A 24402-nucleotide genomic window follows, 5' to 3' on the forward strand; every position below is an offset into this window, starting at 1 on the left:
TTAAAAGTAGTATTTAAGTGTGGCTTTCAACTGCATATAATAAATATTTTTTTCCTATACTTTGTTCATTTTTAATTCCAAAATGTAATCTACTTTCTGGATAACCCTCGTATATATATTCTGCAAAAAGCAAGCTTCCTTGAATCATGTGATTGCAATTCTTCTGGAATATTCTGGCTTTTATTTAGGTAAAGGTGAGTCACATGAAGGCAATAAAAACATGCCAAGCAGAAACAATCGCCAATTGCGTTAACCTTGAATTGTGCTTTTTTGCAGGTGTTACGTGCTGAAAAACACGGGAAAGAAAACATGCCAAAGGCCGGGCTTTGCAGGTAACTTCGGTGCCACCATAATAATAATGAGTTGCATTCCATTCCAGGAAAGGATAATAATAGTAATAATAGTAATAATGCATTGAATTCCATTCCAGGACAATAATGCAATTACGGTGTATTCCTGGAATGGAATTGAATGCCATTCCTTTGTGCCAAAGTCAACGGAATGGAGTTGCATCATTGAATGGAATGGAAAAATAAATGGGATGTATATATATCTATATATATAAATGAGTGATGGCATCACGGCAACCCACAAAACAACAAAACTACAGGCCCCCCAACCTCGAAATTTGACAACACAACCCATCATCCACGCCTCTAGGTTGATACAACTAAAAGAAAAGAAAAATAAAGTCCTACTTAGAGGGAGAGCAATAAATGTTTTTATCCAATTGCTGCCACTTAGAAGGCTAAGCTCCGCCCACTTGGTCTCCTAGCAACCCACTCAGCCCAGTGTTAATAAAAGAATAAAAAATAAAATAAATACAAATAATACAATAAAAATAATTAAAAACACTAAAAAAATTAATACAATAAAATACTATAACAAAATAACTAAAAATAATACAACAAAATAATAAAACATAATAAATAAAAAAGATAAGTTACAATAAAATTAATTAAAAAAATACAAATAACGTCAAATAAAAATTCCACAACTACTTTTAACCAATACCACCACCACTTTGCCACAGCAACGCGTGACTGGGCACAGCTAGTATATATATATAATTATAATAATAATAATAAAAGGGCAGCACATTCCTTTGGGTTATTATCATCATCATTATTACTACAGTATATTATAATAATTATAAAATTGTAATATCATTGCAGAGCCAGCGTTGTCCATAGACACCTCTAAGGTCGTGTGGCCACTGGCATGACTGTTACCTTCCCGCCAATAGGAGCCGTACCTATTGATCTGCTCACATTGGCATGTTTTCTTTTTTTTTTTTTAATGATTTTTATTAGTGCTTTCAACATAAAAATAAAATAAGATCAAGATTTGACATACAGGAAAAAAAATACAAAATATCAGTGACAGGAAAGAAAGAAGAGAAAAAAGTATATATATATATATATATATATATATATATATATATATATATATATATATAGGAAAAAGAAAAAAAAGAGGACATAAAATTGACTTCCATCTTTTGCACAGTATTCTGCATAAAAGACATTTTACATTCTTTTTCTCAACCATCTCTATCTAGTGTCTCTATTTTACATATTGCCTATTATTCACATACTCAGTTGCTTTGCAGACCTTTTCCTCACTCATTTTAGTTAGATAATCACCTTATATTCCTCTTCTTTCAAATAGTTTTTAACCAATTCCCAGTCTTGTCTGTTTTTTGGGCCTGCCTTGGTTGTTCTTTAAAAGATATGTTAGCTTATCCATATTCATTATTTCCCAGATCTTGTTTATCCAATACCTTGTTTCCGACTTTTCTTTCTCTTTCCAGTATTTGGCAAAAGTCATTCTTGCAGCGGTAGTGAGATAATTAAATAGAATTTCCTTATTTCTGTCTTTTTCTATATTTAACATCCCTAAGAGGAAATATTTTGGGAGCTGTACCAATTGATCTACTCACATTGGCATGTTTTTGAACTGCTAGATTGGCAGAAGCTGGGGCTAACAGCGGGAGCTCACTCCGCTCCCAGGACTCGAACCTGCGACCTTTCAGTCTGTAAGTTCAGCAGCTCAGCCACCGGGGGCTCATAATTGATATACTGTATATACTCGAGTATAAGCCTAGTTTTTCAGCCCTTTTTTTAAGACTGAAAAAGCCCCCCTCGGCTTATACTCGGGTGAGGGTCCTGGTTGGCTTATATTTGGGTCAGCTTATACTCGAGAATATATGGTACATGTATTATTTTTCTCTATTATTGTTGCTACTATTACATTTATTTTACCCTGTTTTCATTATTATCTAGTAGTAAATATAACATGAGAAAACGAGCATAAACACCAAGGACCCATCTGGATGCATCTACATTGTAGAACTGATGCAGTTCGATGCCACTTTGATGCAAAAAAGCAAACCACAAATGGAACAATACAAGGAACCGTTGTTTTTTTTTAAAAGTTTTGGAAACTTTTATTATTAAGAAATGTCACCCCAATAAAGGAGGCTTGTTTTAAAACAGTACAAAATATAATTAACTTTTTTCAAACCAATACAAAAAAAAATGAAAACATCACAAAAGAGTAGAAAACAAACAGAAGATCAGTGTCTCTCTTGCATTACATTGAAACCTGGGCTTCATTAACACTTTGAATAATAACAACAAAACAACAATAATAATAATGCAGTGCTATCAGAAAGAATACAATAATAAAAAGTGCATTTTTTATCTCAGTTGGGGATAAACCAAGTTACTAGATAGAAAAATCGAGAGGCTTTTTAAGGCTTTGGATAGAAAAAAGGCAAAGTCATTTTGGCACCGGTTTTTGTGTTTGCAAACAATATATATTTGGTCTTAAAGGTATTTCAAAGATGCCGTGAAAAATGCCTGAGATACATACATATACATATATTTAATGGGAACATATCTCTAAATATTCCCAATCTTTTCCTGGTTTATCCACACACCAAAAAAGCAAAAAAAACCATAAACAACAAGTATTAAAAATCAAGTAAATAACAATGCTTGTTTGCTTTTAAATGGCAAAAGAAAAGCAAAAAAAAATCTAGATTAATTTGCTTATTGCCTCGAACGGAGGAGTGTTTATTGCTGTTCTAACAATAATAATAACGAACAGTGACTTCAATGCAACTCTTTCTTGCAGAAATCCACCTTAAATTGAGACTTTGAGGCTTTTAAAAAGCCTAAGAATTGTTACTATTAGGTATTGATAACAATAACTGATCTCAATGCAACACTTTCTTGCAGAAATCCACCTTAAATCGAGACTTTGAGGCTTTAAAAAGCCTAAGAATAGTTGCTATTAGGTATTAATAACAATAACTGATCTCAATGCAACACGTTCTTGCAGAAATCCACCTTAAATTGAGACTTTGAGGCTTTAAAAAGCCAAAGAATTGTTACTATTAGGTATTGATAACAATAACAGATCTCAATGCAACACTTTCTTGCAGAAATCCACCTTAAATTGAGACGTTGAGGCTTTAAAAAGCCTAAGAATTGTTACTATTAGGTATTGATAACAATAACAGATCTCAATGCAACACTTTCTTGCAGAAATCCACCTTAAATTGAGACTTTGAGGCTTTAAAAAGCCTAAGAATTGTTACTATTAGGTATTGATAACAATAACAGATCTCAATGCAACACTTTCTTGCAGAAATCCACCTTAAATTGAGACTTTGAGGCTTTAAAAAGCCTAAGAATTGTTACTATTAGGTATTGATAACAATAACTGATCTCAATGCAACACTTTCTTGCAAAAATCCACCTTAAATCAAGACTTTAAGGCCTTAAAATGCCCAAGAATTGTCTCTATTCAGTGTTAAATAACAGTAACTGATCTCAATGCAACTCTTTCTTGCAAAATTCCACCTTAAATCCACCTTAACTCAAGACTTTTAGGCCTTAAAAGGCCTAAGAGTCACCTCTATTCACAGGAGCCATAAACAACGTACAAAAAGCCACAGTTTCACACCAAAAACATCCATTTTCCATCTCCGATCTCAAATTGCAACCATTCCATTTGAGATTTTTCAGTAGTTGTTTCTTTCTCCTTTTTCCGCTGCTGTCCTTTGCATCATCGCCAACCCACACTTCTGGCTCCCAAGCGCCTTTTCTAGGGAGAAGAAAGGAAGCTCCCAAAAAGGATCCTAAAATGCAGGAGGAAAGGCCTAATTGGAGTCTCTTCTTCTTCTTCTTTGTTGCAACGAACAGATGCAACTCTTTGGAATAAAAGTCCATCAGAAAGGAAGAAAAACAAAGATAACGCATTGTGGCTTCTTTCTGAATCTCATTGGACCTTGATGTTGTTGTTGTTGTTGATGGTACAGGGATCCACCTGGAAAGAGAGGAAAACAATGGGATTATTATTATGTTTATTTATATCCTGCCTTATATCTCTCCCAAAGGAAACTTGAGACATCATAAGATGATGGAGAGAGAGAGCAAAGGAACAGGAGCCAGATTTGAAAACAAGACAATAATAATAATAATATAGAAGCTGGCTAATAATGAGCAATAATAGCAATATAGAACCTAGCATATAATATAGAAACTGGCAAATAATACTGCAGAAGTTGACATACAATACTACTACTACTATTAATAATAACAATAACAATAAAGAAACTAGCAAATACTACTACTAATACTAATAATAAAGAAACTGGCAAATAATAATACTGCAGAAACTGGAATATAATACTATTAATAATAACAATAAAGAAACTGACAAATAATACTACTAATACTAATAATAAAGAAACTGACAAATAATACTGCAGAACCTGGCATATAATACTACTACTATTAATAATAATAACAAGAAACAACTTACAATATTACTACTAATACTAATAATAAAGAAACTGGCAAATAATAATACTGCAGAAGGTGGCATATAATACTGCTATTATTAATAATAACAATAATAAAGAAACTGTCAAATAATATTTATTTATATATTTAATACATTTATATCCCACCCTTCTCACCCCGAAGGGGACTCGGAGCGGCTTACAAATTAAATTTACATACAATATTATATTATATAATACTAATAAAGAAACTGGCAAATAACAATAATAATAATAATTATATCTGACTTTTTCAAAGAAGTTCACAATAAAACCAAGTACAACACAATAATAATAATATTGTAGTAATGTTCAAGTTGTGATTTTGTGATACGAAATCCAGCATATATATCGTTTGCTATGTTGTACTCTGTCTTTGTGTCAGTAATAATATCTTGCTTTTTTTCCTAATAAAAAGGGAGACCCAAAGTGGCTCACAATAAAACTAAGTACAATACAACATTGTACATAATCATGTACAACATGATATAGTAATTTCATGCTTATATTGTGCTGTGCTAATAATACATTGTATGTTCATTTGATTTGTAAGCCGCTCTGAGTCCCCTCCGGGGTGAGAAGAGCGGGATATAAATGTAGTCAATAAATAAAATAAATAAATAAATATACATATAATATTGATAATATTATCATGGAATATAACATTATACTACTAATAATACAATATAATATTAATTATCTATATATATAAAAGAGTGATGGCATCACGGCAGTGGACAAAACAACAAAACTACAGGCCCCCCAACCTCGAAAATTGACAGCACAACCCCTCATCCATGCCTCTAGGTTGATACAACAAAAAGAAAAGAAAAATAAAGTCCTAATTAGAGGAAGGGGAATAATTGTTTTTATCCAGTTGCTGCCAGTTAGAAGGCTCAGCTCCGCTCACTTGGTCTCCTAGCAACCCACTAAGCCCAGGGGACCCTTTACCTTAACTATCACCAATTCCTCAATACTTTATTTCCCATACCACCATACTTCGCCACAGCAGCGCGTGGCCGGGCACAGCTAGTACTATAATATATATTAAATGTAATATTACTAATAATAATACCATATAATGATATAGTACAATATAGTAATTTAATGCTTATATTGTGCTATGCTAATAATATAATATTGTATGTAAATTTGATTTATAAGCCGCTCTGAGTCCCCTCCGGGGTGAGAAAGAAGAGCAGGATATAAATGTAGTCAATAAATATAAATAACATTATCATCATCACAGTTTTTAGTATTCCACTTTTTCAAAGTGGCTCACAATAAAAGCCAGCGCGATATGACCAAAGCCTTATTATTCCTGTTATGACGACTGACCTCTGTGTACGTGGGCGGGGGCATGAACTGGAACTGTGGGGCGTACATGAAGAGCGGGCTGTCGAAGGAGGAGCCGTCCAGGTCGTCCAGCAGCGGGGCCGTGGGGCTCTCCAGCCGGTGGTCCTCGGGAACAATGTCCAGGTAGCACGGAGGGGCTGCAAGAAGGAAGGTTTATTTATTATTATGTATATCAAATACAGTGGGGAGGGGAGATAACAAAAAGGTGGGCTGCACCAGGAATTGCCTTAGGAGACATTGCAAGGGCCATCCAAGTCCAACCCCCATCAATACGGATAGAAAAAGAGTAACCTCTTCCATCTCTTCCCTCACCTGGAGTGCACCTTCCAAAGCTTTGCTTGTTTATAATGGTATTTTAATTATTATTTTATTAATTATTAAGGGATGCTTTGCTAATGCTTTTGGTGCACAAAGGCAGAAGGGAGTTGGACTCAATGGCCCAAAGGGTCTCGTCCAACCCTATTATTATTATTATTATTATTATTATTATTATTATTATTATTATTATTATTATTATTATTATTATTATTATACGTATATCCCGCCCTTCTCACCCATAGGAGACTCAGGGCGGCTTACAATAAAACACAATATAAAAATATTACAGACAATTCAATCAATTAAAATTAAATACATTAAATATTGATTTAAAAATATTATTATTATATTGATACAAGGACACAGTATAAAACAGCAAACGAGATATATATATGCTGGATTTCATATCACAAATCAAACCCTTCCCAAGAATTTAGGACTGTGTGATTTATTATATTATTATTGTTATTATTAACAACATTGAGGCTGGGTGTCCATCTGTCAGGGGTGCTTTTGGTGCACAAAGTCAGAAGGGAGTTGGACTCAATGGCCCAAAGGGTCTCGTCCAACCCTATTATTATTATTATTATTATTATTATTATTATACTTATATCCCGCCCTTCTCACCCATAGGAGACTCAGGGCGGCTTACAATAAAACACAATATAAAAATATTACAGACAATTCAATCAATTAAAATTAAATACATTAAATATTGATTTAAAAATATTATTATTATATTGATACAAGGACGCAGTATAAAACAGCAAACGAGATATATATATGCTGGATTTCATATCACAAATCAAACCCTTCCCAAGAATTTAGGACTGTGTGATTTATTATATTATTATTGTTATTATTAACAACATTGAGGCTGGGTGTCCATCTGTCAGGGGTGCTTTTGGTGCACAAAGTCAGAAGGGAGTTGGACTAAATGGCCCAAGGGGTCTCTTTGAACCCCCTTTATTATGATTATTATTAACATCGAGGCTGCATTTCTGCCTATTTTGGTTTTTTACTTCAAAATAAGGTATGTGCAGCGTGCATAGGAATTTGTTCATAGTTATTTTTAAAAATGACAGTCCAGAACTCCAACGGCCTGAGGGACCATGAACTGGTCCCTGGTATAAAAGTTAGATAGCAGCTAGATAGCATGCTAGGGACCCACGAGGACATCCAGTCCAACCCCCTGCTGCCTCCCCTCCTCTCTCATCTCACCTTCGGGCGCGTCGGGGAGGTTGAGGTCGACCCAGCTCATCTCGGAGCTGGCCTGGCTGCTGGCCATGCTGGAGCTGCGGCTCCCGATCCCGGACGACTTGCTCCCAATGACCAGCGGAAGCTCCAGAAGCACCTTCTTGGACCCAGGCACGCTGGCGTAGATCTGAAAGGAAGGAAAGGAGGACAAAATCCATGAGATCGAGTCATCCATGTCAGACAGTACACCTGGCTTTGCAATATTTATTTACTCCATTTATATCCCGCTCTTCTCACCCCCGGAGGGGACTCAGAGCGGCTTACAAACCAAATGAACATCTATATATATAAAAGGGTAATGAAATTTCGGCCTAGGACAAAACAACAAAACTACACATCCCAGAAACACTAAACTTGGCAGCACAACCCCTCATCCACGCCTCTACGTTCATACAACAAAAAGAAAAGAAAAATAAAGTCCCAATTAGAGGGAGAGGGAGAATTGTTTTTATCCAATTGCTGTCAGTTAGAAGGCTAAGCTCTGCCCACTTGGTCTCCTAGCAACCCACTCACCCAGGGGACAGGCAGAGTTAGGCCTCACTTAGGCCTCTTCCACACTGCCTATAAAATACAGATTATCTGATTTTAACTGGATTATATGGCAATGTAGACTCAAGGCCCTTCCACACAGCTATATAACCCATTTATAATGGACTTAATGTCAGGGGAAAACCTTTACCCTTTACCTTAACTACCACCAATTCCTCAATACTTTATTTCCTATAGCACCATACTTCGCCACAGCAATGCGTGGCCAGGTACAACTAGTAATAATATATTATTAGCATACCACAATAGAAGCATTAAATTACTATATTGTACTATATCATTATATGGTAGTATTAATAGTAATATTACATTTAACGTATAACATAATTAATATTATTATATTATTATATATTATGTTGCTGCTGCTGGTATTCTTCTGCTTCAGGGAAGGCCTATTTCCACAGATCAAAAGACAACCTGGCAAAAATGGCACCGTTGCCCGCTTTTGGTCTAAAATTATTTCACTGCTTGTGCTCCCTTTATCAGTTTTTATACTTTTTTATTGATGCAATGCTTTTGACACAAAATACTGTATACACTCGAGTATAAGCCTAGTTTTTCAGCCCTTTTTTTAAGATTGAAAAAGCCCCCCTCGGCTTCTACTCGGGTAAGGGTTCGGGTTGGCTTATATTTGGGTCAGCTTATACTTGAGAATATATGGTACATTTATTCTTTTTCTCTATTATTATTGGTATTATTACATTTATTATTTCACTCTGATTTTATTATTGCATTTATTATTTTACTCTATTTATTATTACTTGCATTATTTTCCTGTATTTGTTGTTATTATTAGATGTAATATTTTACTCTATTTTTATTAAAAGCATACATAAGCACATTGACATTGAAGATGAGAATGATTTAATCAGAGTTGGACAGTCTTATCTTAAATTTGAGCTTGATGTAAATATTCAAAAACATTTAACCTACTGATTCCTAAATTAATGTAATTTTATTGGTATCTATTTTTATTTCTGAAATTTACCCCTCTCGGCTTATACTAGGTTTTTTATAGTAAAATTAGATGCCTCTGCTTATATTCGGGTCAGCTTATACTCGAGTATATACGGTACATAAAAATATACTATATCATCTATCTATATATATAAAAGGAGAATGGCATCGCTCCAACGGGCAAAACAACAAAACTAAAGGCCCCCCAACCTAGAAAGTTGACAACACAACCCCTCATCCACGTCTCTACATTCTTACAAACAAACTACACATCCCTAGTAGAAAACGGCCAGGCTTTGAAGCAGCGAGGCTATTCACTGCAATTCCAATTGGCCACAGCAACGCGTGGGCAGAGCACAGCTAGTATTATAATAAAATATAATATAATCTTCATCATAGGGATGATGATGATGCTATCTATGGTGCTGCTGACCTGGAGGAAGTACTCCACGCGGAGGATGTGGCATCCGAGGATGGAGGGCTTGATCTTCTTGACGCGGATGCTCTTCCCGCGCCAGGACTCGCTCATCCCGGAGACAATGTGGTTCCCGCGCACGCAGGAGAGCTTCTGGCAGAAGACCTTGGTCTGACCGCCGGCCAGGTAGGTGTGCTTGGCCAGGATGGCCGCCTTGGGCACCACGATGCGCGAACACGTGTTCTCAAAGTCGGCGTTGATGCAGATCTCGTCGCCTGCGAGGACAGGAAGGAAATGGGAAACTTAAACACCAAACCGCAACTCTTTCGTCGTCTGCAAGGTGAGTCATTCCAGAAACCAGAGGTTTTGTTTACATAAGAACACCTTTGTTGATGTTGTTACATTTCCGACTCATGTGGATCGTGAATCAAAGCTATGGCAGGGTTTCCTAAGGCTGAGTGTGTGCAACTCAAAGGCTTTATATATATACTAGCTGTGGCAAAGTGGTGGTGGTATTGGTTTAAAATTGTTGTGTAATTTTTATTTGACTTTATTTGCATTTTTTATTAATTTTATTGTAAGTTATATTTTTATTTATTATATTTTATTATTGTCTTGTATTATTTTTAGTTATTTTCTGTTATTATAGTATTTTATTGTATTAATTTTTAGTGGTTTTTTATTATTTTTATTGGGTTGCTAGGAGACCAAGTTGGAGGAGCTTAGCCTTCTAACTGGCAGCAATTGGATAAAAGCAATTATTCCTCTCTCTCTAATTAGGACTTTATTTTTCTTTTCTTTTTGTTGTATCAACCTAGAGGCGTGGATGATGGGTTGTGTTGTCAAATTTCAAGGTTGGGGGGCCTGTAGTTTTGTTGTTTTGTGGGTCACCGTGATACCATCACTCATTTATATATATAGATATAATTTATTATTTATTAATTTACTACATTTATATCCCGCCCTTTTCACCCCGAAAGGGACTCAGAGCAGCTTACAAATTAAGTTTACATACAATATTAAATTATTAGCATAGCACAATACTGGCAATAAATTACTATATTGTACTATATCAATATATTGTAATATTATTAGTAATATTACATTTAATATATAATATTATATTGTATTATTGGTATATTATGTTATATATGTATGTTGGGCCAGAGTGAAGGAGGGAGCCAGGAAGACAAAAATTCCACCATGCCTCCTGTGTCAATATAACAATAATATATAATACTCATATTATGCTATACTAATATATAATATAATAATACACTATTGTATATTTGTTGTCGAAGGCTTTCATGGCCAGGATCACAGGGTTGTTGTATGTCTTTCGGGCTGTGTGGCCATATAAATATTTATTTATATTACATGTAATATTATTAAAAATATTGCAATATAGTGTTATAGTACAATATAGTAATATATAACACTTATATTGCAATAATGCTTACATTGTAATACACTAATAATCTACTAATAATATAATATACTAGCTGTGCCCGGCCACACGTTGCTGTGGCGTTGTCTGGTGGTGTTGGTGAGAAATTGTTGAGGTCGTGGTGGTATTGAACGTCTGTTGTATGGTTGTCTTTATGTTTAGTATGCACACTGAAGTGGATTAAATGGCAGTGTGGAGTCAAGATAATCCAGTTCAAAGCAGATAATATAAGATTCTAAATGGGTTATATAGCTGTGTGGAAGGGCCTTGAGTCTACACTGCCATATAATCCAGTTAAAATCTGATAATCTGTGGAAGAGGCCTAAGTGAGGCCTAACTGTGCCTGTCCCCTGGGCTGAGTAGGTTGCTAGGAGACCAAGTGGGAGGAGCTTTAGCCTTCAAACTGGCAGCAATTGGATAAAAACTATTATTCCTCTCTCTGTAATTAGGACTTTATTTTTCTTTTCTTTTTGTTGTATCAACCTAGAGGCATGAATGATGGGTTGTGTTGTCAAATTTTGAGGTTGGGGGGCCTGTAGTTTTGTTGTTTTGTCCGCTGCCCTGATGCCATCACTCTTTTATATATATAGATTGTATGTATATATAACTTGTAAGCTACCCTAAGAACGGTGGGATATAAATGTCGCTAATATATTATATATACACACACACACACACGGAGAAACAAACACACGCATTTTCAGAGCCGTAGTCCAACACTCAAACTATAGACAGACAGAAAATTTTAGCCCTCTTCCATGAAATGAAAATCAAGGAAACTCACCATCACAGAAGCCTTTGCGGTCAATTCTGGCGCTGACCGAGACGTGGCCGTCGGGGATGAACATGCAGGACACCTTCTTCTCCTTCTTGGCAGAGATGGGGCACTGCAAGGAAAATAAGGTTGCAACATTAGTTTGGGTTGCATTTCTGGCTTAGATGCATACGATCAAAGGTGAGCATAAGGGCCTGAGGTCAAGTTGCGAGGCTCACCATGAGGTCAGGCGTGTTGACGTCAATCTCGTCCATGACCTTGAACTCCTTCTTGACCTTCTCAGTAGGGAAAGAAGGCCGGTCCAGGAAGGCCTTGACCCAGTAGTCCACGGAGCCGTACTTGCCCTTGAAGGTGGTCCCGAGGGGCCTGCAAAGGGGACACACACACAGGTTAAAACACAGCACAAGACATGCACCTTATTCTATGTTGGCTTCTAAACCACGATCGCAATGGCCGCCTTTCTCCGGCAGATACTGACCCTTGGGGCAGCTGGAAGGAGAACTTGTATTCGTAGACATTTCCGGGCCTCAGAATCACAGAACCATCCGCATCTGGGAAGAGAGCAGAAACAGAGAGATGTCTGTTAAAATAGAGCTGTTTTTAAAATAAACATTAAATACAATGCGGTTTCCAATGATTCCCCTGAATTTCCCCTTGCAAAGCCGAAAAATAATTTCAAAAAGAGCTGCTATTCTGATTATATATATATATATACACACACACACACACACACACAAACACATATACATATATATAATTTATTTAATACATTTATATCCCGCCCTTAATCTCTCCTTATTATCCAAGATATTCACTTATCCAAGCTTCTGCCGGCCCGTTTAGCTTGGATAAGCGAGGCTCTACTGTATTAGCTATTATTATTATTTCAGTTTTGCATGGAATAGGGGTGAGACTAGATGACCTTTGGGCTCCCCTTCCAACTCTAAAAATAAAATAGTAATTATACTAGTGACAATAACAATGGCTGTAATAATAGTAATCATAATTATAATACTAGCTATTACTATTATTATTTTAGTCTTGCATGGCGTGGAGGTGAGACTAGATGACCTTTGGGCTTGTTATGATTGAGCCTCATGGCTCTGTTACTGACAGACGTGGGCGTAAGACTCCTCGAGAGTCAGATACTCTCGAGGAGCGAGAGAGAAAAAGACTGCGAGACATATTTGCAGCACCATCTGACGAGGAGTCTTTCGAAGGGTTTACGGAGAGAATGGAGGAGGGGCTGGTTAGCTCAGAGGAGGATGAGATGGATTGGACTCGGGTAAGGGAGGAAGTGGGTGCCACTGGCCATGATGGGACAGAAGATGAATGGGGACCTTCAGGATTAGACCCATGGTTTAGCTGGAGGGATGGGACGGGATCCACAGCTGGAGATGCTGTTGGGCGTAGTCAGAGGTGTTCCAGCTCTGACGAGGAAAGTGATGAGGAAACGCCCGGGTTAAGGAGGACAGCTGACAGTGATGAAGATTTGTAACTGGCATAAAATGGGGCTTGGGAGCAATTGCAAATTGCGTTGGGCAAGGTAATCTGGGCAAACGCTTGGGATCCGTGTGTGTGTGGGACGCTTCCCTGAAGACTTGTGTGCTTTCCTGTGCTGTGACGTAAGTTGATTGGAATCCAGGGTCAGACGGCGGGAGGGATTGTGTGGGCATTTGTTTGTGCAAACCTGTGCTTACTCTTATTAGCTTGACCTTCCGTCGTCTTCTTGACGGACGCCATCTCCTGCTTTGAGAACTCGGACTGAACTGACCACGGCTTGTCTTCCCCCCTTCTTGGACTTGGAAAAACTACAAACGTCTGCTTCTGGCTTTGATCTACGGAACGGAACTGGTCTACTCAACTGCTACAATCCTTGGCTGATTTACTCGTGTTGGAGATCCTGTCTGCTGTGTGTGTGGGGGAGCGACGCAAGTTACTCTAAGCACAGTGTTGGCAGCAGAGAGGAATCTGCTGCCAATTAGTTGCATTCTTTGTATCTTTTGTTCCTTGGCTTTCGTTTCGTTTATACCCAGGCTGAAGCAAGCAGTTTGTTTTTACCCGGATTAAACTCCGGTTTAATCCGGTTTATCTTTTGAACATTTACTTTTGCCCCTTTTTGCTCCTAAAGGCAAAAACTGCCTGGCCCTTGTGTTTTACGGGCATTTTTGAGTTCTGTAATCTAATAAACTCTGTTACTTTGAATCTTGTGGCGTTCTGTCCTTGACAGATTGCCCAACGCCCATAAAAAGTTTATTGCAGCAATAAACCCGTCAGGAAGACGATGGATGAGTTAAGGGCCAAAGTAGATCAATTGCAAACGGCTTTTACCGTTAGCCAAACAGCTCAGGCTGTGAAAGGACATGTTTTGACTCCTGAACGCTTTGACGGAACCAGGTGCAAGTTGCCAACCTTTTTGGCACAAGTGGAGCTTTATTTTTCTCAGCTCAGTGCTCATGCTTTTCCTACAAACACTAGCAAGGTGGCCTTTATTTTGAGTTTGTTGACCGGTCCCGCAGGACAATGGGCCACTAATTTAATTTTGGGAAATGACCCAGTCAAGGACAATTTGAATAATTTCAAAAAGTTGTTAACTGATACTTTTGGGGATCCTCTCCGCACGGAGAACGCTGGGTGGGCTCTGTATCGGTTGAAACAGGGAAAGGGGACTGTTTTGGATTACTTAAATAAGTTTAACCTGTATCGCCACCAGCTGGATTGGGGGGAAAATGCATTCATGCTTTTATTTACTGCCGGGTTAAGTGATATGCTCCAGGATGAATTAGCACGCTTGGAGCCGGCTGAAAGCTGGGACGCCTTAGTAGCGAAGGTGCTGCGTTTAGACGCAAGGTTCGAGGCTCGTAAACACTCAAAAGCAATGTGTGCGCCACCCATGCATGTAACCAGGGCACCTGTGGTGATGGGGGAAGAGCCCATGGAGCTTGGGGTCTTTAAAAAGCTGTCTACAGAGGAAAAGAGCCGTAGGAGGCAGCTGGGCTTGTGTTTGTACTGTGGGAATGCTGGGCATTTTGCCAAAAATTGTAATGTGAAACCTTCCCAGCTTTCGGGAAAAGGCCAGCCCTAGTGCGACGTGAGTCCAACGCACTAGGGCTCCTCAAGCAGTCAACTGAGGGGAGGAAGCATGTTTTCGTACCCATTACATTATCTGTTGGGGGAAGGGAACTTGTTTCTACTTTGGCACTGCTGGACTCAGGGGCTACGGTCTCCTATGTAGATATCGAGTTTGCTAAGAAGCATGGCATTCCTAGAGTGCGCAAGGCATGCGACGTGTGGGTGGAAGGAGCAGATGGGAGACTGCTGGAGACTGGGGTGGTTAACCATGAAACCTCAGCAGTAACGTGGGAGGTGCAGGGAGTAACGGGAACGTTTGTGTGGGATATTACGAGCTTGCCTAGATATGATGTGATCCTGGGGATGGATTGGCTAGCTGTAGTAAACCCACAAGTAGATTGGGCAACACGTAAAGTGATCTTAAAGAGGCAGGACTGTTGCACTCTAAATGTTACTCATTCTGATATGGAGGGAGTGCCTGCTGAGTATGGGGAGTTCTCTGATGTATTTTGTAAAAGAGAAGCGGACAAATTACCACCGCACAGGCCATATGATTGCGCCATCAAGTTGGCAGAAGGTGCGAAACTGCCAGCAGGGAGGCTGTATGCCTTGACTGTACCGGAAAGGCAAGCTTTGCGGGAGTTTCTAGATGAAAATTTAGCCAAGGGGTTTATTCGCCCATCTAGTTCTCCAACTGCGGCACCAGTATTCTTTGTAGCCAAAAAGACTGGGGAACTTAGGCTGGTCTGTGACTATCGGATCCTAAACAAATACACCATTCGGGATAGGTACCCGCTCCCTTTAATCTCGGAACTGTTATCAAGGGTGCAAGGGGCTAAGGTCTTTACCAAGCTTGACCTGCGGGGGGCCTATAACTTAATCCGTATACGGGAAGGGGATGAATGGAAGACGGCATTTAACACGTGTTTCGGATGCCACGAGTTCCGAGTCATGCCTTTTGGGCTTTGTAATGCTCCTGCGGTATTCCAGAGGTTCATGAACGATGTGTTCAGGGACCTAATTGACCAATTTTTAGTGATTTATTTGGATGATATCTTGATTTTTTCTAAGGACGAGAAAGAACATCGTCAACATGTCAAGCAGGTTCTGCACCGACTGCGGGCTAATGGGCTTTTCGCCAAGGCTTCCAAGTGCGTCTTTCATGTGCCTGAAGTGGAGTTCCTAGGTCATGTAGTGTCAGGTAGGGAACTTAAAATGGACCCACATAAGGTTGACGCCGTCAACTCATGGCAGGAGCTGAAGACTAAGAAGGATGTACAAAGGTTCTTGGGTTTCGCTAATTACTACCGGGAGTTTATTCCGAATTTTGCAAAGCTCACGGTACCTTTGACGCAGCTTCTGCGCAAGAAACAGCCATTTGTGTGGGGGCGGGAAGCTCACGAGGCGTTTCTACAACTAAAGTCTAGTTTTCAATCGGACAACATACTAACCCATCCTGATGTTGACAGACCGTTCGTGGTAGAAGCGGACGCTTCTAGCTACGCGTTGGGGGCTGTATTGTCTCAGAAGGATTCCTCAGGGACCTTGCGTCCCTGTGGATTTTACTCGCGGCAACTAACACCCTTCGAGCAGAACTATACCATATGGGAGAAGGAGTTGTTGGCGATTAAGGTGGCGTTTGAGGTGTGGCGGCACTGGCTTGAAGGGGCACGGCACCAGATCGTGGTCAGATCTGATCACAAGAACTTAGAGCACTTGCAAACAGCAAAGAAGTTAAACCAGCGTCAAATCCGCTGGGCTTTGTTTTTCTCCAGGTTTAACTTCAAGGTGCAGTTCGTGGAGGGGAAGGCAAACTTGCGGGCCGATGCTTTATCCCGCAAGCCGGAATTTAAGACCAATGAGCAGGTAGTATGTCAGACCATCTTGCCTACTGCCTCTCTGTGTGTTGTAGATAATGAGCTTGGGTTACATGACCAGATCCTTGAGGCTCAGAAGGATGATGTGTGGACTCAGGAGCAACTGATGCTGCTCTCTGCAGGTAACCGTACCATACTGCCGCATCTCCAGGATCAAGACGGGGTATTGGTGCGTAGGGGGCAGGTTTACGTACCAGTAGGGACCCTCAGGTTGGAGGTGATTAGAGCCCACCATGACGAACCCATGGCTGGGCACTTTGGCAGGTTCAAGACCGTACAGCTTATCACCAGGAGCTACTGGTGGCCAAAGATGCGGCAAGACATTCTGCGCTTTTGTGACAGCTGCGCCGTTTGTCAGCAGAGTAAGACGCCTGTTGGGCGCCCTAGAGGGTTGTTATCGTCTTTACCTGTTCCGGAGAGGCCATGGCAAATCATTTCCATGGATTTTATTTCAGATTTGCCTAAGTCTGGGGGTTATACTTGTATTTGGGTGGTGGTGGATTTATTTAGTAAACTGGCTCATTTTATTCCTTGTTCAACCATTCCGGCGGCCCCTACGTTGGCCTTACTATTTACAAAGCACATCTATCGTTTGCACGGAGCACCCGAGGTGATTATTTCAGATAGGGCTCCGCAATTTGTGTCACGCTTTTGGAAACACTTCCATGAGTGTTTGGGGACTAAGTTAAACGTGTCTTCAGCTTTCCATCCGCAAACGGATGGACAGTCGGAACGGGTTAATGGGCTCTTAGAGCAGTATCTGCGTTGTTTTTGTTTAGATCAACCCACGGCTTGGGTAAAGTGGTTACCGGTGGCGGAATTTGCTTACAACAATGCGGTGCACACGTCTAGTCAGCATACGCCATTTGAGCTAACTTATGGTTTTCACCCACGGGGAGGTGTGGCGCCGTCGACCAATGTGGTCTCTTCGGACCCTGTGTACCGCTCTTCGGAAATGGCTGCATTGCATGATGTTGCCCGTCGCTTACTGTTGGAAGCTAAGGCAACGCAGAAGACTCAGGCTGACCGCCACAGGCAGGCAGGGGAGGAGTTGGAAGAAGGGGATTTGGTGTGGTTATCTTCCAAACATATTAAACAGGCTGGGGGAAAGTTTGCGCCTCGGTATTTGGGTCCCTTTCCTATCGTTAAAAAGATTTCTTCTGTTGCGTTTCGTTTGCGTTTACCGTCTAGTTTAAAGGTCCATCCAGTCTTTCATCGTTCGCTGTTGAAACTTGATACCTCTAGTCGTCGTGGTGCTATAGCGGAGGGTATCACTGCCACTTCTCCGCCATCGGGGGAGGAGGCCTTTGTGAGAGGGGATAGTGTTATGATTGAGCCTCATGGCTCTGTTACTGACAGACGTGGGCGTAAGACTCCTCGAGAGTCAGATACTCTCGAGGAGCGAGAGAGAAAAAGACTGCGAGACATATTTGCAGCACCATCTGACGAGGAGTCTTTCGAAGGGTTTACGGAGAGAATGGAGGAGGGGCTGGTTAGCTCAGAGGAGGATGAGATGGATTGGACTCGGGTAAGGGAGGAAGTGGGTGCCACTGGCCATGATGGGACAGAAGATGAATGGGGACCTTCAGGATTAGACCCATGGTTTAGCTGGAGGGATGGGACGGGATCCACAGCTGGAGATGCTGTTGGGCGTAGTCAGAGGTGTTCCAGCTCTGACGAGGAAAGTGATGAGGAAACGCCCGGGTTAAGGAGGACAGCTGACAGTGATGAAGATTTGTAACTGGCATAAAATGGGGCTTGGGAGCAATTGCAAATTGCGTTGGGCAAGGTAATCTGGGCAAACGCTTGGGATCCGTGTGTGTGTGGGACGCTTCCCTGAAGACTTGTGTGCTTTCCTGTGCTGTGACGTAAGTTGATTGGAATCCAGGGTCAGACGGCGGGAGGGATTGTGTGGGCATTTGTTTGTGCAAACCTGTGCTTACTCTTATTAGCTTGACCTTCCGTCGTCTTCTTGACGGACGCCATCTCCTGCTTTGAGAACTCGGACTGAACTGACCACGGCTTGTCTTCCCCCCTTCTTGGACTTGGAAAAACTACAAACGTCTGCTTCTGGCTTTGATCTACGGAACGGAACTGGTCTACTCAACTGCTACAATCCTTGGCTGATTTACTCGTGTTGGAGATCCTGTCTGCTGTGTGTGTGGGGGAGCGACGCAAGTTACTCTAAGCACAGTGTTGGCAGCAGAGAGGAATCTGCTGCCAATTAGTTGCATTCTTTGTATCTTTTGTTCCTTGGCTTTCGTTTCGTTTATACCCAGGCTGAAGCAAGCAGTTTGTTTTTACCCGGATTAAACTCCGGTTTAATCCGGTTTATCTTTTGAACATTTACTTTTGCCCCTTTTTGCTCCTAAAGGCAAAAACTGCCTGGCCCTTGTGTTTTACGGGCATTTTTGAGTTCTGTAATCTAATAAACTCTGTTACTTTGAATCTTGTGGCGTTCTGTCCTTGACAGGGCTCCCCTTCCAACTCTAAAAATAAAATAGTAATTTTACCAGTGACAATAACAATGGCTATAATAATAGTAATAACTATAATATTAGTGTCTCACGTGTGTTTGAATACAAAAGCCAGCATAGTGATCTTGTTTGTTGTGTATCAAATAATATATATATACTGGCTGTTAAAAAATGCAATTGAGGCCCCATCCCAACCCTTTTATTGCTGTCCAGAAATGATTACAGCTTTTGGCCTTATCTTTCTCTCACAGCAAAGCTCTGAGCCTCAGTTTCGTCAGCAGATGACGTCTCTTCTTACTCTCTCGCTTATCAAATTGGGAAGCACCGCCTATTAATAATAACCCCTGAATGGGACGCACCAGGGACAGGCTGTACTTCCTAGAGAAGCCTTGCTGAGCCAAGAAATTGCAGCACTTTATTTTTAAAATGCCCAGAAAGGGCATCCATCCATCCATCCATCCCGGGCGTTCCCTTCCCTATTGACCCCACTCCCTTCTTCAAAAGCAGAGCCGCTTCTTGCAATTCAGCACCTTTGTCGCCACTCAGCAAATATTATTATTATTACAAGGATTTCTATAAGTGCCTAGAACAGGAGTGGGCAATAATAGTGTATTGTTATTATTATTACACTATAACATTATTATCAATATTATATGTATGTACAGTATTATATTATTAGTATAAAATAATATCAGTATTACTGTATATACTCGAGTATAAGCCGAATTTTTCAGCCCTTTTTTAGAACTGAAAAAACCTCCTTCAGCTTATACTCGGGTGAGGGTCCTGGTTGGCTTATATTTGGGTCAGCTAATACTCGAGAATATATGGCACATTTATTATTTTTCTCTATTATTGTTACTACTATTACCTTTATTTTACTCTATTTTTATTATTATTATTAATATATTTATTATTGGATAATCCAGAAACTTGAATAAGTGAGACTGTACTGTATTATAATAGCTTGCTTTTGGAGAATAAGAATATAAATAAACTTAATAGCAATAGCTATTATTATTATGTTTATATATAAGCTTATTCTCCAAAATACACTATTATTACTATTTTTATATTCTTATTCTCCAAAAGTACGCTATTATTATCTTTATTTATATTCTTATTATCTTTGTTTATATCCTCATTCTCCAAAAACAGAATATTATAACCGGCTGTTAGGAATTGTGGGAGTTGCAGTCCAAAACACCCGGAGGGCCCAAGTTTGCCCATGCCTGGCCTAGAAACACATACAAACATAACCAATCTATAAACACAAAAGATCCAACACAAGCTGGATCTACCCCAACTGTATGTTGAATCTGCATTATATATATATGGTCACCCATATCACGCAGATGGCTGACTTGCAACATAACTCCTTAATGACCAGTTGAGCTCATTCCCATCAACATCTTGCTCAACAGATTCCGCTGACATCTATTTTAAGTTATTGCAATGAATCATTTGAAACCGCAACCAATTCTTTTAGCGGTTTACTAAAAAACACCTCTCAAAACAACCATATTGTGATGTTTACTTATATCCCACTTTTTCTCTCCACAAAGGAGACTCAAAGTAGGTATTTATTATATATTACTACAATTACTACAATTATTATTACTGTATTATGTTTATTTACACCCCATTTTTTCTCTCCACAAAGTGGCTACATATACATTGTATTATTATTATGTTTATTTGTACCCCATTTTTTCTCTCCACAAAGTGGCTATTTATATGTCTATATATCTATCTATATATATAAAAGAGTGATGGCATCACGGCGACCCACAAAACAACAAAACTACAGGCCCCCCAACCTCGAAATTTGACAACACAACCCATCATCCACGCCTCTAGGTTGATACAACAAAAAGAAAAGAAAAATAAAGTCCTAATTAGAGAGAGAGGAATAATTGCTTTTATCCAATTGCTGCCAGTTAGAAGGCTAAGCTCCTCCAACTTGGTCTCCTAGCAACCCAATAAAAAATAAAAAAACACTAAAAAATAATTTAAGACACTAAAAATTAATACAATACAATAATAAAATATAATAAATAAAAAGATAACTTACAATAAAATTAATTAAAAAAATACAAATAACGTCAAATAAAAATTACACAACAATTTTTAACCAATACCACCACCACTTTGCCACAGCAACGTGTGGCCGGGCACAGCTAGTTATATTATAATATATTATGTTTATACTCCACTTTTTCTCTCCAGAAGGGAGACTCAAAGTGGCCATTTATCTATTACTGTACTAGTATTATTACTTGGACTACTTGAAGCTTCCGAACAGTCTTCAAAGGCAGTAGTCTATTCAGGATCTAACAAGAGAATGGATGACTGTGGCTAAGCCTGGCTTCTCAAGGTACGGGCAGAGTTTTAATTGTGCAAAAGGTCGCTGGCCACTGCCAAGACCTGTAACCCTATAGTCTGTTTGGCCTTTCGACTGACCAAGTTGTACCTCCGTCTTGTCTGGATTGAATTTCAATTTGTTAGCACTCATCCAGATCATCATAACTGCCAAACATCACTCCAGGACCTGGACAGCCTCCTTAGCAATAGGTGGAAAGGAGTTATAGAGTTATATTACATTATTATACTCCTTTCTCCTGTCCGTCCTTCTGTCTCAAGACACTAAGCGTCTAACTCAGTCTGGTTTTGACTCTGTCCATCCAACTGCATTACTTTTGGGGGTCGGAGTCAGCCTGTACCTGCTTTAGGAGAAGCCCATCTTTATAATAATTATTATTATATCATTATATACTCATATTAACTAGAGAAATTACATTTGAAAGCTCATTGGAGGGCTAGAGTTGGCCCATACCTTCTTTAGAAGATGCCCACCTTTACAATAATAATTATTATAGGGTTGTTGTATGTTTTCCGGGCTGTATGGCCATGTTCCAGAAGTATTCTCTCCTGACATTTCGCCCACATCTATGGCAGGCATCCTCAGAGGTTGTGAGGTATGGAGAAAACTAAGTGAGGTATGCAGAAAACTAGTTTTCTCCATACCTCACAACCTCAGAGGATGCCTGCCATAGATGTGGGCGAAACGTCAGGAGAGAATACTTCTGGAACATGGCCAGACAGCCCGGAAAACATACAACAACCCTGTGATCCTGGCGATGAAAGCCTTCGACAACACAATTATTATTATATCATTATATACTCATATTAACTAGAGAAATTATATTTGAAAGATCGCTGGAGGGCTCGAGTTGGCCCATACCTTCTTTAGGAGATGCTCAACTTTGTAATAATAATTATTATATCATTATATATTCGTATTGGGCCCCTGGTGGTGGCGCAGTGTGTTAAAGCGCTGAGCTGCTGAACTTGCAGACTGAAAGATCCCAGGTTCAAATCCTGGGAGCAGAATGAGCACCTGCTGTTAGCCGCAGCTCCTGCCAACCTAGCAGTTCGAAAACATGCCAATGTGAGTAGATCAATAGGTACCGCTCCAGCGGGAAGGTAACAGCGCTCCATGCAGTCATGCCAATGGCCACATGACCTTGGAGGTGTCTACGGACAACGCCGGCTCTTCGGCTTAGAAATGGAGATGAGCACCAACCCACAGAGTCGGTCACGACTGGACTTAACGTCAGGGGAAAACCTTTACCTATACTTGTATTAACTAGAAAAATTACATTTGAAAGATCACTGGAGGGCTCGAGTTGGCCCGTACCTTCTTTAGGAGATGCTCAACTTTATAATAATAATAATAATAATATACTCATATTTTTATAATGTATCTATTTTATCATTGTTTATCTTCTTTTTATAATTTTTCTTCACTGTCGAGTTGGGAGTCCAAACCACCTGACGGGCCGGAATTGGCAGTAGGAGAGAGAAGATGCAGTCATGCCAATGGCCACATGACCTTGGAGGTGTCTACGGACAACGCCGGCTCTTCGGCTTAGAAATGGAGATGAGCACCAACCCACAGAGTCGGTCACGACTGGACTTAACGTCAGGGGAAAACCTTTACCTATACTCGTATTAACTAGAAAAATTACATTTGAAAGATCACTGGAGGGCTCGAGTTGGCCCGTACCTTCTTTAGGAGATGCTCAACTTTATAATAATAATAATAATAATAATATACTCATATTTTTATATTGTATCTATTTTATCATTGTTTATCTTCTTTTTATAATTTTTCTTCACTGTCGAGTTGTGAGTCCAAACCACCTGACGGGCCGGAATTGGCAGTAGGAGAGAGAAGATGCAGTCATGCCAATGGCCACATGACCTTGGAGGTGTCTACGGACAACGCCGGCTCTTCGGCTTAGAAATGGAGATGAGCACCAACCCATAGAGTCGGTCACGACTGGACTTAACGTCAGGGGAAAACCTTTACCTATACTCGTATTAACTAGAAAAATTACATTTGAAAGATCACTGGAGGGCTCGAGTTGGCCCGTACCTTCTTTAGGAGATGCTCAACTTTATAATAATAATAATTATTATTATTATATACTCATATTTTTATATTGTATCTATTTTATCATTGTTTATCTTCTTTTTATAATTTTTCTTCACTGTCGAGTTGGGAGTCCAAACCACCTGACGGGCCGGAATTGGCAGTAGGAGAGAGAAGATGCTCACCTTGAGGCTGGTCTTCCAGGTGAAGCTCCTCTTCGTAGCGCAGGTATTCCATGCACTGCTTGCGCTGCTGTGGGCCGGCGGTCCAGCAGACCTTGGCCACCCCACAGGCCAGGAGGCGCAAGGCCGTGACCCGCGTGACCTCCGACACCTGGACCTCCACCCGGCCACAGACCTTCTCTCCGCTCCCATAGACCTTCTCCTCTGGCTCCGAGAAGGACACCTGGAACACCTTCAGCTTCTTGAACATCACCATGGCTCAACACTATCTAGTTTCCCTCCTGATCAAATGGGCCAAAAGATCAAGGGGTCAACTGACCACTGGAAAGGGGCACAAGGGTCTTGTTGTGCCACCCAATGGAGCATAAAAAGGGCAAATATATATATATATATATATATTTCTAATTTTAAAAAATTCTATAAATTC

The 24402-nt window shown here is 40.0% G+C and overlaps 1 protein-coding gene and 1 long non-coding RNA gene across 3 annotated transcripts; one reads left to right on the plus strand and one right to left on the minus strand.

Moving 5' to 3' along the window:
* Positions 1 to 2547, plus strand: LOC134294417 (uncharacterized). Of its 2 annotated transcripts, XR_010001329.1 has the most exons (3): positions 1 to 332; positions 1967 to 2038; positions 2286 to 2547. It is a non-coding gene; the product is annotated as an uncharacterized LOC134294417 (long non-coding RNA). The 2 variants fall into 2 exon arrangements; XR_010001328.1 differs by lacking the exon at positions 1 to 332 and having other exon boundaries at positions 1432 to 2038.
* txnip (thioredoxin interacting protein) lies at positions 2424 to 24402 on the minus strand. Its single transcript, XM_062965421.1, has 8 exons — positions 23979 to 24402; positions 12408 to 12480; positions 12148 to 12295; positions 11939 to 12041; positions 9726 to 9982; positions 7751 to 7913; positions 6194 to 6348; positions 2424 to 4338 (listed from the first exon to the last, which is right to left on the minus strand). The coding sequence occupies exons 1-8, from the start codon at positions 24229 to 24231 to the stop codon at positions 4291 to 4293; spliced, it is 1200 nt and encodes a 399-aa protein (XP_062821491.1). The 5' UTR covers positions 24232 to 24402; the 3' UTR covers positions 2424 to 4290.

Source organism: Anolis carolinensis, unplaced genomic scaffold (assembly GCF_035594765.1).
Source record: "Anolis carolinensis isolate JA03-04 unplaced genomic scaffold, rAnoCar3.1.pri scaffold_14, whole genome shotgun sequence".
Lineage (NCBI taxonomy): Eukaryota > Metazoa > Chordata > Lepidosauria > Squamata > Dactyloidae > Anolis > Anolis carolinensis.

What these genes read in the sequence shown, in the direction of transcription:
- txnip (XM_062965421.1), bottom strand. Translation starts at nt 24,231, where the DNA reads ATGGTGATGTTCAAGAAGCTGAAGGTGTTCCAGGTGTCCTTCTCGGAG. An exon ending in TCCTTCCAGCTGCCCCAAGG is followed by an intron (nt 12,296 to 12,407) that starts GTCAGTATCTGC and finishes TCCCCTTTGCAG; the next exon opens with GCCCCTCGGGACCACCTTCA. An exon ending in TCAACACGCCTGACCTCATG is followed by an intron (nt 12,042 to 12,147) that starts GTGAGCCTCGCA and finishes TTTTCCTTGCAG; the next exon opens with TGCCCCATCTCTGCCAAGAA.